This window comes from Chlamydotis macqueenii, chromosome 10 (assembly GCF_036417535.1).
Source record: "Chlamydotis macqueenii isolate bChlMac1 chromosome 10, bChlMac1.mat, whole genome shotgun sequence".
Taxonomy (NCBI): Eukaryota; Metazoa; Chordata; class Aves; order Otidiformes; family Otididae; genus Chlamydotis; species Chlamydotis macqueenii.
Window position 1 is genome coordinate 18,018,117 of NC_141565.1, and position 16,411 is coordinate 18,034,527.

General features: G+C 42.9%; 1 protein-coding gene across 6 annotated transcripts in view; it reads left to right on the plus strand.

Moving 5' to 3' along the window:
• The window catches only part of MITF (melanocyte inducing transcription factor), a 105,065-nt gene that overhangs the window by 47,017 nt on the left and 41,637 nt on the right, over nt 1-16,411 (plus strand). For 4 of the 6 annotated variants that reach the window (XM_086755293.1, XM_086755294.1, XM_086755298.1 and 1 more), the window contains exon 2: nt 12,105-12,351. In XM_086755293.1, coding sequence (XP_086611419.1) covers nt 12,105-12,351 — 247 coding nt within the window. Of the gene's footprint in view, nt 1-5,504; nt 5,568-12,104; nt 12,352-16,411 lie in introns of those variants that run through there. The other 2 variants (XM_086755295.1, XM_086755296.1) reach the window with 2 other exon arrangements.

Here is a 16,411-nt window from a genome sequence, read left to right on the forward strand (position 1 = left end):
AGCTACTCGCTTGGTACCGTGCTGTTCCTGAAGCCGCTGTGTGCACTCGATTTTTGGAGCTGAGGTTGGCATCTCACCCTTCGCCTCTTTGCCCTTTTTGTCCCGGTGAAGCCAGTGCCAGCCGGCGGGCTGGGCAAGCAGGGGACAAAGCTCCATCTAGTGTGTGAAGGGAGATTTCTGGGAGCCAGCAGAATAAGAAGAAATCCTGCAGAAGATGGCTTTACCTAGAGCAGACGTGGGGTTTTGGGGGTTTTTTTGGTAACTTGTGAATAGGACTGCAAATGCTTTGGCTGGGCAAGTGTTAATTGAATCACGTTTGCATCCTGACAGCTGATGTGTGTTTTCTGTACCCTGGCATGCATAAAGGTTAATACTGGTTTTAATGCAGTTTTAAGTTATCTACAATGTCAGTTCTAGGCAAAAGCAAATATATATCCTTCTAGTAAGATTAGAAATTGTATAGCTCGGTTATAGCTCTGAAGAGAAGGGACACAAAAGTATAAGGTTACCACCTCTAAGGTGAAGTGACTTTTGGCTCCTGCTGACTGATTTGTACAATCTTAAACTACAGTAAGTGGTAGATAATGCAAGTGTAAATGGCCAAGACATTTTATTATCTGCTTTTCAAAACAAGAATAACAAATCATCCTGGTTGTTCTGGAAGTTGCTAAAAATAGATATTTTTTTTTTTTTTTTTATTCTGAGTACTTAGAAAACCAGTTGCAGTTCCTGAGTGTGACTTCGCAGCACCCTCTCTAAAAGGATGCAAAAAATATTTTCAGTGTGTTGGACATATATTGGCAATTTGATATCAGGCAGCTACTGAGTTTCTGAATTCAGCAAATGATTGTATGGTAAACCAGACTACTATGATTTAATTTAGATTTTTTTTTTTTTAATAATAAAGGAAACTTTTTTGTTTTCCTTAATCCACCTGTGATATCCCATTCTTATCCAAAAATATACTGCTTGTCCTCATACCTGTAGTCCCTCTTGTACAGTTCAGTGCCAAAGAGCACTTGGCAGAATTCGTCCCTGCCTGCAGCGGTAGCCCTTTGAAATCTGTGGGAAGCTTGGGTCAAGCACCTGCGTGGGTTTCTGTTGCTGCTTTGGGGCTTTTCATCGTTTCTAGCATGTTGGGAATATTGGGGATTCTTCCTACTGGAGGAGGATCCAGCAGAATAGAAGGTGAGTGAAGAGAAGGTGAAGTTTGCATCCAAAGTGGTAGGTTGAGGTGAGGGGATGGTTTCTGGTGCTCACCTTTCTCAACCAAGGACCTAAAGATACAAGAGGGTCATTCTGCTCCCAGCAGCACGTTCACCAAGCATTTGTTTTGCAGAAACGTGTGGCTGCTACCATGTCCAGGCTGAGAGCTGCTATAATATGGCTTTTTAGGGATAGCGATACTGTTGGCTGCTGGGCCCCAGCAAGTCTGGAACTGTCCATCATTTCCAGGTGACTTTGCTGCAAGTTTATAAACCTGGTTGACTGTTGTAGTGCTGTGTAGTTGTCAGCTTTAGCCTAAAATAACAGCAGGTGTGAATTGCTGCTCCACAGTAATGGTGGGTGCTCCCACAGGTACTTTGCCAAGGGCATGAATGCTAAGTAAACCAGATTAAACAAAACCCTGTTGCGAGAATTCATTATTAACTGTAGTTTTTGCAGGATTTATTGGTTATAAACTAAGTGGCTGGCTTTATTTTTTTTTTTTTTTGTCCTAGTAACTAAGGCAGATGTAAACTTCAAGTCCAGTGAAAAATCTTTTGGCTCTTGCCTCTGTTTACATGATTCAGGGGTTTGCAGTAGTTCACAACAAATATAGCTTTGAACAGAAATAGCCATTCAAGTGCTATGCTTCTGGCAGCGCAGAAGAGATTAAGAGGGTCTAACAAAAAGGCTTGTGAATAGTTTTCAGTTGGCTGCTTTTTTTCAAAAATAACCCAATAGCTGTAGTGTATTTTGAAAAGTAAGGAGTGGTGTTCCTGCAGCAGGTCACGTGCACGGCGTGTCTCACTCAGTTGTCATTAAACTGTGCAAAACGTGGACCGTGCTGGACACTTTTACTTTACAGTAGCCTTTTTCTAGAACTGCAGCAGCTGTATTAGTTTTTGAGCTTTTATCTGGTTGCATAAAGTTACTTCTGAGGATTTTTCCTGATGTCTCCTCTTTGAGAAGAGCTCATGCTTTTTAGGTGCAACGTAAGGACGATGCAGAACACAAGGGTGATTGCAAAATGGAATTAATGCTGTGTGTTAGCAGGGCTGTGTTTGAGGTGTTAAGAGAAGACCTATGAATAGATTGAGGATCTTTTTGTATATATTTTGACACTTTGTGAAATCAGAAGATGTAAATACTGCTTGCATATTTCTGTTTGGAATGAGACTTCATTCTGTATCATGTTTTTGATTTGGTATTTCTTTTATCTACATACGACCCCAAGATTAAGTTGTTATTTGCCTCTTTCCCTCTCTAGTGTTCATGAGCAGTTTCTGGCTAGAAACAAAGTGCAGATTTTTTTTTTATAAGGATGAATTGCCAGAACAATCTCTGGAGATGCCAGTTCCCCACTACTCCAGCCGTTAAATCAATACAAAATATTTCAGTGAAAGGCTGCAGTTCATGTAGGTGTCACGAATTTAAAATAGAATTTACAGCTGTTGGATGGCGAGTGAAGAGGTCCTCTAATCAACACTTGCGCTGACCTACCTCAGCCGTTGTGTACAGCTGCAGAGCAGGCCCTGAGCTGTTCTGACATGACCCACAGTGTATGCTCGAAGGTTGTGAGCACGCAGAAACCATACCCATCTTGGGAAATCCCTGAACTGGGCGTGGTTGGGATTTGGGATAGGAACCTGGGGGCAGAGGGACCTGATTGCTTGATGTGGCTGCACTGAGGATGCTGCTGGATCCCATGGTAGCATAGCAGCGCTGCCTGAGGGACTTCTGGGGTTTGCTTTCTCCTGGAGCCTTGGTTTGGGCTTATCCCATGTCGGGGATGCTGTAGGTCACATTAAGTGGCTGAAGGAAGGGAAATGAAGGCCATCTTTTCTCTAGTTGTTTGTAGCTGAGCAATTCCTCCAGTGAACAACTGTCTATCTCTTAGCCTCAATTAACAAGTCTGTAAACATCACTAATGCTTTCTTACATGGGCAGCTGGAGTTTATCCCATCTTCCTGTCTGTGCTGTGCATACTCCAGGCAGCAAGACTGGTACCTCTGTTGCGAACCACAGTTGTGGTGTCAATATCCAAATTGATACACAGTACAGTAACTTGTTGCTGAGTTAAGGCTTATTTCCTCCCCCAGTCCTTCAGCCTGCACAGTAAAACAATCCTCTTTGCCCCAGTAACTCTTCCACAAATAGCCAAAAATGTTGAAGAACTGTAAGAATGCTTAAGGACTCTAAAACTGAAGTTGATTTAAAATGTGTGGATGCTGAGGCATTGGTTTCTGCAGTCTGGAGAGTTGCTTTGTTAGAAAGAACGGTTGCTGAAGACACTCCCTGATCTGATCAGGTCTTGTAATGAACAGCTAGTGCTGTGGCTAGAGATTGAAGTGAGAGGTTGCATGTTATCTGTCCAAGATTATTTTAATGTTAGAGTTGTTGCAGTAATATGTTTGGGTTGTTTTTTTTTTTTTTTCTCCCTCGCACGTAGTATTCACTGTAACGAGCAAGTCCTGCATAGGACATCGCGATAACACAGACCCATGGCGTACCGAGCACCGAATTCACTCTGTGGTTTTCATTATGACTGTTCGGGGTTCTTAATCATTTAAAGCAAATCTTCCATAAACACTTTCCCTGCTGCTCCTTAAGATCCTGTTTGCTCAGCATACCAGAGTGCGGATGTCATCTGCGCCCGATGAGGCTTCGAGCAGCCCCGTCGGAAAGCGTTTGAGTAGTGCCGCGATGGTGGAGTCGATGAGCAGAAAACCTGGGATGAGTGGAAGGGTTTAGGTTGGGAACTTCTGGGTCACTGTAGGCCTGGAGGAGTGCGGTGACTGACTGGGAGGGACTCTGGGCGTGTGAATGACGGGTACAAGCTGAACACAACGTGGTCGAGTCTTGTTTTCTGTAGGGCTGCCTCTGTGAATGAACTGGTGAGCTGACTGTGTGAAGTGACAGATACTTTCTAAACCAAGACAGGATGGAAAGGTGATGTGGAGTCAGATCTGGGCACTGTGTAGTTGCAAAGTATCGGAAAGCGCGGTGATCATATGTCATCTTCCCTCTCGGCGACGGTGTTATCGGCTCTGTTTACCCAGATAAAAGAAGGTAAATTCTATATTACAAAATCAAGAACTACAGAGGCTGGTAGTGGAGCGTTATCTCTTCGCTTTTTCTTTTATCCCCGCTTAGTTGTTTTAGCTATCTGCCTTTTTGTTTTGCAAATGTGTGCAGAGCTCTTTAAAGAGGGAAGTACTAATAGATGTGGTGTCTGAAAAACGGTTCAAAAAGCCTTTGACAAGGTGACTGGTTGGGCTTTTTTTTTTTTTTTTTTTTTTTTTTTTTTTTTTCTCCAATCTCTTCTCTAAGTTTGTGATGGCTTTGAAAGTTTGAGGAAGAGCACCAAACCAATATTGAGTAATATTGGTGTAGCAGTCAGCTACACTTTAAATTCCTTTAACCCTTCATGGAACATTTTTGGAAGCTTGAGGTATTTCTGTTTGTAGGTGTCTTCACCTGCCTGGAGGGATCCAGCCTGTTTGAGCAGAGGTGAAACTGGGGAAACAGTGTGTATCGTCACATCGAGTCTCCATACCGTTAGAGATGCACATCTAGCTCTTGAGATGCACCTCCAGTGATTCCTACGTGGAGGTTCACCTACGTGAACCTCGAATGAGAAGAAGTTATGTCCCAGAAAATAAATTTGTCTTGCACCCAACCTTTGTCTTCATCTTTTTGGTGATAAGGATCGTGAGAAAACTCTGCTGTTACAGACAGCCCTTATCCGCTCCTCTGATGACATTAATGGCCTGATCACACCCCTTTTAATTAATGAATGGGAGACCTGCTTTCAGTGCCAACCTGTCTTCCATTCCTCGCAGACCTGCAGCGGGACGTCCCTCCGTGGGTTGGTGAGGGTGGTACAGCCGCCTGGGCGCTGGTCTGGGGATCACGCTGAGCCCCGCGGTAGCACCAGGCATTCAGCTGTGCTCTGGGCTGTTTCCATCAGTACTTTGTGCAATACTCTCATGCAGGTGAGACAAGATGTAGCGAGATCCTAACTCCGAACTTCTGGGCTGTTTTGGAGTCCTTTCATGATGGCTGAAGACCTTGCGCGTGGCTGCCTCACCCCTCCTTCTCTCCTCGGTAGGTGCTGGATTGCACAGGTCTGCGGTGCTGGCAGGCGCCGGGCACTGCTGCCAGCATTGCTGCTCCGTGGGGATTGGCGTTGCCAGGTCCTTATCTGGAGCCACCCCTAGAGATACGGCCGGCGGGACGCCGCTTGACTTTCACCCGAGGGTGCTCGGCAAAAGCCCTTGGACACGAAGTGGGGGGGCGGGAAAGATGGAAGCTGTTAGCGTTCAGATGTTCATGCCCTGCTCCTTTGACAGCTTCTGTCTGTAAGTGGCGCTTTCCCGGAGCGACGGCACCGTGAGCAGATTGCGTGATTGATTTGTTGTGATGGAGGTTGTGTTCTGGGAGTTTAAAATACTGGGCCTGGGAGCTGACCACTGTCTTCTGCAGAGCCACAGCTGCTATGGCTGACCGGCTGAGATCATGATGGTGACTTTCAGGAGGGGAAGACTTAGAAAATACTCCGTATTTGGAGAAAATTATTATAAAAATATGTATCTGTATCTCTCCTTCTGAAATCTCATGGCAAACACACGCATTTGGACTAAGGGAGGTTCAGTTCAGACATAAAAAACCTTGGTGCATGATAGTGATTATTTTATAGAGGTCTTTGAGGATACCTTAGATTTGCAGTTATTCATCTCTGTCTTAACAGGAATGGTAGTAAAGGGTTGTAAAATGTGACCTTTGCAGCTTCTAGATAGAACCTCTTTAGTTTTACCTCGTTCCTTAATCTGGTGGTGATCGAGCTTTCCAAGCTGTACTGCAAGCTGTGTCCCAAAGTAAATGGGCATTCAAGCAGATCAACTTACGGCATTTTATTAAGTCAACACTCATGCAAAAGCCACCTCCAGAGCTTAATAATTATTTACTGAGTGCTCCTGGGTCATGAGAGAGGTTTTCATTAAGTTCAGAAAGCATTATGTTCAGCAGCTTGTGAAGGTGTGTTTTAAAGACAGGAAGAAAAATGGAAAACTACTAAATGGTGTACAGCTACTTAAAAATTTTTTTAGCTGAGGATTAAATTAAGTGTTTTGTTTGTGTCGTTGGTTTCTGTTGGTGTGGGGTGGGTTTTTTGATTTTTTTTTTTTATTTATTTTTAAAATTTTGTTATTCTTTTTTTTAAGACAAGTATATCCACTGAATTGATTTGATTTGTATGTAATTAAGCCCTTACCTCCTGGGTAGTAGATCTGCATAGTGGATGTTTGAGAATTTTTTTGCTTCCTTTTCCCTGCTGACCAGGTGCACTCAATGCATTCGCGTAGCTGGATGGATGCCCGCTGGGCTGTGTGTTTTTCTGCGGGTGCAGCCCATAGCGGAGGGTAAGCGGTGCTGCTGCAGGAGACCAGCTCTGAGCTGGTTCAGATCAGGATAAGAAAGCACTGGAGGGACAGAAAAATGTTTACCTTCATGATGGAGCAGATGCAACAGCAGGCAGTGTGTCTCTTCAAGCATGCAACCTTCAAATGTGGAACCTTCTTTCACACAGAGGCCTGAAATGTAGGCCTTACTTTATTCTAAAAGCTGATAAAGGTCTCCACACCATTTATGTAGTTGTGTCCTTGGCAAGAAAGGACATCCGAGGGTGCCAACTGTCAGTTTGGTTTTTTTTAACATTGGTACTTCAAGCAGCGCCAGCCAGTTTGCGTGGTGAGTGGAGCATCGCTGTAACCCACCATCAATTATTAAATTTTAGGAATGAAGTACAAAGTGCTCCAGGGAAAATGCCCTAGTAGTTTTCTTGTACTTGGAATCCCTTGCTTTCGCTTAAGATAGGGGAGAAGAGATTGTGTAAGGGACTTTGTTGTCATTTGTGGGTTTTTTGGTTTGGGGGTTTGTTTATTTTGAGGGTAATCTGGCTCCCTGTTGCACTTACTTTTTTGATATCCTTCCCTTTTGTGTCACCCCTCTCTGTGGCAAACATCGATACTGGTCAGCAGGTTAGATGCTGCTAAAGTTGTTGTTTCAGCCACACACACAGTACTGGCAACAAAAAGTTTCATGGGGTTTTACTACTTGGTAGAGAGACTGAGAACAGCATCTGGACAAATAAACTTAGTTTTGAGGAAACTCTAGTGGTTGTTGGACAGGAGGGGTGTTGGAAGGGGAGCTGTCTCTCTTCTGATAATGCCTGCTGGAGGTCAGGCCAAGTGTTGGAGTTACAATACTGGCATCTGCTTGCTTTAAAGATCAAAATAGTTTTATGCTAAAGTGGGATACTTAAACGTGGATGCCTTTCTTTTCTCTGTAAACAATGATGAATGGGGTAAGGGTGACATGAAACACAAGCATTTAAATGCCGTGTTATTTCTTACCTCTGAGATCTGGTGAAGCTCAGTGCATTTCTTGAGGTGCTAAATCTGCTTTTCTTGGCTGGTTTCTCTGTGGACTAACCTGTTAACAAACAGTTGGCATGAACAGAGGAGAGCAACAGCCTCCCTCCTGTGTGCCATCCATCTCCTTGTAGCAGGGCCATAGATCCTGGCAGAGAAAATGGCTTTGAAAGCTTTTTTTTGTTGTTGTTGTTTTTAAATCCATTGTATTTGATTTTTGTTCATCTCTGAGGAAGCTTTGGGTTTGAGGATTTGGTCTGTGTTTTTAATTGTAATTTGTCGAAGAAACCTTACACTGAAGGCTTTTCTTCTGTCTTTAAAAAAAAATTCTAAGCCAGTAATTAAAAAGCAAAGCTGAGTTAAATAGTATTTTCCAGTTCAAAATCTCCTGAGAAGTTAGCAAAAGATGCAAAAAGAATGTTTGTAAAACAGACAACTCATGTAAATAATGCGCCAGAGAACTTGTTTGATCAATTTATGAGAATCTGAAAACAGAAGTGACCAACAAAAGGTGAGTTTGTCTTTTTGCCCAGGGAGACAGAGATAAAACAATCAGTACACATCTGGGAAGGCAGATTAGGCTCTAAAAGGTACGGTCTCTGTAATCTCTTGAGTTGATGACAACAAAATCAAACTTGATTTTAATCTGATCAGTTGCCTTTTGTTATGCAACGGCCCCCTGCTTATAACTCATGTATGCAGTTACTAACATTTCCATTTCCCAGGCGTTTGTGCAAAGGATGTGTCATTTAAACTTATTTAATAAAACGTTATCACTTCGTGATTAATTGGATTGGCGCTTGACACTCATAACTAATAACTCTGTCTGTGTTACACTGTGCTTATTAGACTGCTGATGGGTAACCGGTTTAATCATATGTCAATTAAAAGGATGAGTCAGTTTCATTTATTGCAATTAAATGCTATCCATAAACCGTGTTTGCAGGAAGCATCTAAATCACATCGTGTATCAGTTGTGTGTGTGGCTCTGTTACCGCCTCTGCGTGATCCGGGGGTGAATCAGTTCACGTCTGAGAGTCTGGAATCTGCATGTCCAGGTTCTGGGTCGTACTGCGGTACGCGGCACCGCGCACGACCGGGGAGACGACCTGCCTGTGCAGCAACGCAAAAAGGTCAAGAAGCTTTAAAAATAAGAAATTTCAAAACTGTCTTGGTGAAGCCTTTGACATAACAAGTTTTAATTGCTTTTCTGAGTTGCTGATAAAGCTTCTCCTATTTGCTCTCTGGAGGTGATGTGGTGAAACCCAAACCGTCTTTCATTCCATCTCAGAGCTTTGCGCGGAGCTTCCTGTGGGCCAGAGGAGGAGTGGACGCGGCGGGGAAGGGAACCTGGGCAGGAGGAGAGTCCGTATTGTATGTGGGACAGGCTTTGAGGATGAGATACCAGAGTTTCAAACCTTTTTCCACACTTGATCAGTGCCACTCGTGGCGAGTGGGAGGAGTGCTGCTGTGGTGAGACCGCCCTGCTCACAGGAGAGGCTTTACAGCCCCCGTGGGATGAATATCAGGGATTTTGCATGGCAGGAGCTGTCTTGGGTTTGTCCAGTTTCCTTTGCAGTGTTTGTGACAGAAGCATCAGGCGGTCAGGTGTTGTGCAGCAGCTTTCGTCCTGGATAAAAGCGTTATTTGAACTCAAATGCGTTGACAGCAGTAGCTGCCTGTGTTCAGCACCTGGGTGCATCTACACTGCGTAAAATCGTAATGCACGCGAATAAGAGAATGATGTGTCTGAGCCCACAGTTTTGTTGCAGCCACACTGGTTTCTGGCTTCTCCTTTGAAGTGAGGATGAACAGGACATTCAGTAATCTCCTCTCAAGCTTTTTCTTTCCCCTCATCTGGCCACCAAAATTTGGTGTTCTGGATGTGAATAAGATCAGACTCCTCTTTCCCTGGCTGATGGCTGCTCTTCTTTTGATACTTGTTTAAAAAGTACATTCCCCAACCTTACAGTACCTGCTTAATTACATCTAAGCTATTTTTTTCCAGTGAATAACTAGGCTATTGAGCAGAATTACAAAAGAAAAAACCTGGAAGAGTCTCTGCCCTTTGGGGAAGAATTTGGCAGAACAGCATTTTCTGGGATTATTGTTTCTTTTAAAGACATGCTGTTTGAAGCTTTTGTTGACAGTTTTCTATCAGCAGCAGACCCCTGACTCACCTGTGGAAAGCTGTAAGAACAGTTGTTGAGTTGTTGGTGTGAATCCAGTAGGTACAGTAACGGCGTGAGCGAGATGGGGTTCCGGGCAGGGACTGCTTGAAATGCTGTGGAAACCATTGCTGCTTCCTTCTCCCTTGCATTCCCCCAGATTTTAGTACATGGGAAGGTTCTTCTGAGCTGGTTTTCAGCACACTTGGCTTTGGTAGGCAGGGAAGCAGTTCAAAATGAAGGAGGGTGGGAGGAACTGCTGGGTTACCGATTTTACAGCATTAAGTGTCTATAAAAAATGTCAATAGCACACAAATGAGAATACTGCTTACGGGATGCAAAATAAGCTTTTTCTCAACATGAGGAGAATGAATCCTTCTTTAAAAGCAGCATTCGAGTGCCTTTTTTTGCTCATCTATTCCAGTGGTCTGCAAAGTGGGGTGTGCAATATTGTTGATAGGCAGGAAGAAAATGTCCGTGCTTCAGCCATACACGTATGTAACTCATAAATAAATAAATATACGTCTGTTGGGGGTGCATGCTCAATCGTTTTTTTCCTGGTAGCAGTGTGTAATCAAAAAAAAATGGGAATCTGCTGATCTGTAAGTGTCCTGCCAAGGAAATAATGCATCTCCTCACTTTGGAAATGTGCAAGTGGCTCAGATGTGCAGCCAGGAAACATGCTGCTGGGTTCAGATGTGAGAATGCTTGGCCCTTAATTGAACGGGTGGTGTTTTTTACAAGTATCACAGTCAATGACTTGTCTTGAGCAGCTAATTAGTGCGATTATTCCACAGCTGCATTAGTTTCACCACAAAGGTTTTCTCTTGTTTTATCAAAAGGATCAGTGTCTCTGCGAATGTTTCAACCTGACAGGTCTTAAATAGCAAGATCGTCCCCTCCCTCCCCCAAAATATGCGCTTTGGAAAAGCAGAGTTTGATCTCTTGGGGGTTCTCCTTTTTCGTTTCCACTCTGAGCTGTTTTCAACATGGATCCTAAACAAAGCTGGAAAAATTCCAGCAACGCTGTCTCCAGTTGTCCAAGCACAAGTAGCTCTGGGTGCCCACGACCTCCAGGCAAGACCTGGAAGGGATGCTGGCTCCTGGACTCCTTCGCAAACTGTCCTGTCAGCATCCTGCAGGTAGCACCTAAACACCTGAGCCAGAGGTGGGCTTTTCAAGAGCAGTATCTTCTTTCAAGAGCAATCTCCTCTCCAGATTCCTGCTGGCTTCCCCAGGCATGGCCCTGCACCATCATAGCCTAACGAGTCCTTTCCTTTCGTGGGCTGGTGGCAATCGGCTGCAGCAGTCAGAACCAGAACCCAAATATCCTGAATTATACGCACTGCAGCTCTTTCTTCTATAGGGTCACATATTCCTACCCACTTCCAACCTCCATCCCTCGAAGGAGGTGCAGCTTGGTAATTACATACCCTAGTTGTTCTGCCTTCTGCTACAGAAATGTCTTAGAAATGGATTTTAGTTCTGAGGACTAACAAAGTGATGGGTTGCTTCAGAAAGTGTCCCTGCAGCCCATGGCAAAGTCCCATGGTTTGTCCCGTGCTGTCTGGTAGGAAGCTCTGCTTGCCAGTGGCTTGGAGATAACGCTTAGGTGGTGAAACAGTGCAGTGTGCTAGCTTGGGCCAGCCTGATGTGCTTTCTAAAGTGTGACTGAAATAAAGCTGTTATTGTTGTTCTGCCTGTTCTTGTGTTTCACTGTGTTCAGAAGATGTTGGTAGTCCTGCAGTGGGAGTTGGGGAGGTTTTTTTGGTTCTGGTTTCTAGCTATGAAGACTGTCACCACCAGCAAATCCAACCTTGAGGTAGTATTTTGCAGAAAATAATTGAACTTTGTTATGTTGTGCTTTCATGGGAGAAGCGTATTTATTTTATCTGTTTATTTCTGAGCTAGATCATTAGAACTGCAGTATCATATACCTATCATTAGACTTGATACAGCCCTTTATTTTTTTTTTTTTTAAAAGGAATATGAGTGCTTCCTGCTATCTATAAAAGCATTTATTTTTCTTGTGGATAGTTGCTGTAAAAATTGAAAGCGCAAATAGCTTTTTACAGGTGGATATTGGTGTTTGGAAATGGTTAGTTACAGTCAAGTTAAGGCAGCCTAATGTGGCCGCTAAGTACCTGAATTAGGTCGGCTCGGAATTCCCCTTTGCGTGGCGCGGCGTATCCTTGCCCATCTCGCCCCACGTTCCGGTGTGATTCCGTGAACTCCGACGGCTGGAGCCGTGATCCCGCTTGTGGAAGCTGATCTGTCTCTCTCTCTGCTCTTCCCACAGCAATTCCGAGCATCCTGGCGCTTCCAAGCCTCCCTTAAGCTCCTCCAGCATGACCTCACGAATCCTGCTACGACAGCAGCTCATGCGTGAGCAGATGCAGGAGCAGGAGCGTCGGGAGCAGCAGCAGAAGCAGCAAGCAGCCCAGTTCATGCAGCAGCGAGTACCCGTCAGCCAGACACCTGCCATCAACGTCAGCGTCCCCACCAGCCTGCCCCCTGCCACCCAGGTCCCCATGGAGGTCCTCAAGGTATGCCAGGCGCTCTGCCTTTCTGTTTGGGAGCTCTCGCTCATCTAAACATACTTTATTTAGTAGGGACATGGCTGTAGGGATTTTTGACACGGAAATTTTGCAAATTAGCTGCGCTCTGGCTTGATTTGCAGCTTATTTTGGTGTCCTGGTAGTGAAGAATGGAAAACCTTCTTAAAAAAGTTTCTGTGACTTTTGTTTTGTTTGAACTTGGAGATCTGAGGAGGGAAGTTTTGTTACAAAACTAACGTTTCCATCATTTTCCCTTTGGAAAACGCGTCTCCATCTTTCTAGTACTTAGTTATTTTCAAAAAGAAGAAATTATTAATAGATATAAAAATCAATATTTTGGTCTTTACAAGAAAACAAAGAAATATTTTTGTAAAATGGAGTGAAAACTCATTACAAAAGAGCTCCTCAGAAAGCCTTAATCTGAAATACGGGTCAGTTTCCAGCCTCTTGCAACGAGCCTTCGTAATCCTTTTTTGCTTAAATGACTTGTTTGCTGTTAGTAGCTTTGGATTCCTTGTCCTACTGGAAACTGTGGGAGCTTGTTAGTTATCCCTCTGTCAAAGGGGATGTCTCTTGCTAATTACTGGGGAAGAACGTGAAGAGCTATAAGAAAAGATAATTTCACGCACTGGGTAAGTCCAAGTAGAGTAAAGCAACGTGAAATGTGTGAGTAAAAGAATGAAAAATGTTTCTGGGAAATTTGCTGACATATTCAGTGAAAATAAAACTTTTAATTACTTTTGAAGAATTATCTATCTGCTCTGCATTATTGCTGAATCTTTTTATTACAGACTGATATTTAGTAACCACTTTCAGTCGGTGAGCGTAGTCTTACCGGATAAGTTAGTCGAGCTTCGTTATGATCAGCTTGTAGTTTGCTCGTCGCTGTTGTATATCAATGATATGTATTCAACGATTCAGTTTTAAAATAGACTTGCAGGCTCAGGATTTCGAGGCAGTCTGTGTGACGGGTTTATGTAGGAAATGTAGGGTGCTTTCATTTATTGAGTCTGCGTTATGGTATTGTGTTGCCAGTGCCAAAACGAATACTTAATTGAGACACTAGAGTCACAGTCAAGTATGGTCTACTGTCTAGGAGCAAAAAGGTGACAGTTGAATTTTGAATTTTATAAATATATATGTGTGTGTATATATATATACACACACACACACACACATTTCCATTAAAAAATAAATATGATACTTTGAGCATATATGCATATAGTGAGGAGTCTGAAATTGACTGGGAAGAGCTGTTTTATGCAATGTTCGTGCGTTATGGACAATGTTTGTGTATAACAATTGGTTAAAAGTTGTTCCCAGGTTACGACACCACAGTTATAATTCAGCTCTAGATGTTATGAAATAGGTTTTTTTGTTTGTAATGCACTTTGTTAAATAAGCATACGTTAGATTTTTTTACATCCTTTCATCCTAATATGCTTTAATATGCCTAATATCCTAATATGCTAATATGTTATGATGTAAATTTTAGGGGTTTTTTTAAACCTTTCTGAAAACTTGTAGGAAAGCGTTTGTTTTCTGATGCTGTTTTACCCTTAATGGAGTGTAATGTCTTGAAGCATTAGCAGTTGTCGATGTTGTTCGTTTTACAATTACCTCTCTGTGTGAGAGAGAAGGGGAGGAAACCCTTTATTTCTGAGGGACAAGCCACAGAAGGTGCTCCAGCCGAAAGATGATGCTTGGTTATCACAAGGGCGGTTACTAGGAGCTGGCTTGTCGTAGGATTTGCGTGTGGATCTGTAATCTGCTGGAGCACTGCTAGGGAACTTCACGCGAAGGACTTGAACCTGAATCCTCGTCCTTCAGGACTACAAAAGAAGTGTCTGTCCCTAGTTTCCTCTTAATGGAGGAGGATCTGCTGGAAAGAGGGAGGACACCTCTCCTGCACTCGTCTTTGGCCCAAATGACAGCATGAATGACCCTGCAGAGAAAAAAAAAATAAGAGAATGTATTCTTAACTGGCTTCTAAACTAAAAGGAATACTTGGCAACAAGGGCCCTTGGGTGACAGGGAGTTGTGCGTTGAAGGTGATGGTTGTGGAAACATGAGCTACCCGCTGGAACAAAACGATGCCTGTCTTCCCATCACCCGCGTTTACATAGGTAACAGTCAAAATTAGCAACACCAACTCCTCTTGGCCTCTCTGCACATGAGAGAAGAGAGACTGCTTTGCATACTTTTGCTGCTTATGTTTTTGGTGGAGGAAAGCAGCTAAAGATTCAACTTTTATCCTTACTGATAAAAGTGGATCTGTACCGAAAAAAAAAAGTCCAAAAAACCAGGCTTGAAGTCTTGATCTTACTGAAAATTTACCGTTGATGCTTCAGTGAGAGTAGGATTTGCCTGAAAGATCCATATATATATATATATATATATATTTATATGTGTGTGTGTATATTTTTAAATAGGTTATTTGGCTCAAAAAAAATGAGATTAATAATAAATCAGGATCCTCCTGGTGCTGATACGCTGACAGCCACCTCTGCCTGTAGTAACGCTGTACAAGTGATGACGTTTCCCCACTGCTGCGTTTTACACTTCAGTTGTTTTTTAGCTGTGGACAAATTTTTCCATATGAGCTGTACAGAAGTTTTAATTAGATAAATAGGGAACTAAGTTGGTAGCTTTATCATCCAGATGGTCTGGGTTTAGTGACCTTAAAGAATGAGATGGACAAAAAGGGGATTTTTACACTTTTGGAAATGTTAATCTGCAAGGCAGCCCTCTTTAAAAGGGATCTTTTTGAATATTACTTCACAAACAAATAAAACCAAATGTAGTAGCTGGTTTTGTTGTAATTTTTGTTTGTTTGTTTTGGAACATAGCATCAAAAAACTCACTGCAAGCCTGTTGAATTTGTCAGTGTTTTGTGTTTTTAGTTATGTTGTGCCACTTGCCCTTTCTCCCATATCTCGTTGTGTGTGAAGGAGAACAGTACGTGTGTGCCTGAGGAGGGCAGTTTGGAATGACTGGCTTAAAAAGAAGCCAAAGGTGTTAATGAGCTTGGATTTTAAATTTGTTTTCAAGATGGTTAAGAGGTTAACTTAGAAACAATACAGAAAGAAAGAGAAATATGTACAATCTATGTCACATGGCATAGGAATCTCCAAATTACATAATGCTGAAGGCCATATGAATAAGTAGAATTTAATTTTCTTGAGTAATGACTTCTTATTGCATCACTTCTCTGCCAAGTAATGTAGCTTGGCAAGGTAGGAAATGACCTGTTGGAACTCAAATTTTGTGTTGCTTTGTGCAGCCTGATTAAGCAATGGACTAGGAGAAGATCTAGCACGTTTGAAACAGTATCTCTTAGAATCTGATAGCAAAAGGAAGATTTGCTAGGGCTTTTGGTTACCCTTCTGCACAGCTGATGTTAGCTTCACAGACGTACAGGCTGGTTTGTCTTTGAGGTTGGTAGTTGAGGACCGATGCTACAGAGAGATGTCACAAGAGTTTTTGCTTCTGCTGCGGTTCATCTTCTTCCTCTGCATTGGAAATAGGAGCATATAACTTAAAATATTGATCGTTGGAGTAGGTTCAATGTTGGATCAAGATCCATTCCTGAGGTACAAAGTAAGTTTATATTTTTATTTAAAAGAGTTAACTTCTTTGCAAAGAGTTTGTCTTAAGATGTCTTTTATGGAGTAGCTTCTTCCACACAGGTACATTTTAGTTTTGTGTACTTAATTGGTATTAGGAAGCTGGGGGTTTTTTTTGTTGTTGATTGCAGTTGTCTTCTCTCATCTGGTAGGAGTCCTTATCTGTTGGAGCAGAAGCACCATTGCAGATCCCAACTTCACTATTCCAGTGCTGATCTCTGGGAACTGGTTGCTGCACTTCTGTAAGCAGGGTTAGCCTGGAACTTTGGGAGGTCGTGCATCAGGTCCCTGCCTGTAGTCACTGAGAGCTGATGGTAGGTTAGTCCTTTTGCTCCTCAGTCATCCATTTGCAAAACAATACTGCTATTAATCCCTTACCTTGTGGAGTTAAATTTATTAAAGGTGTTGAAATCCTTGGCTAG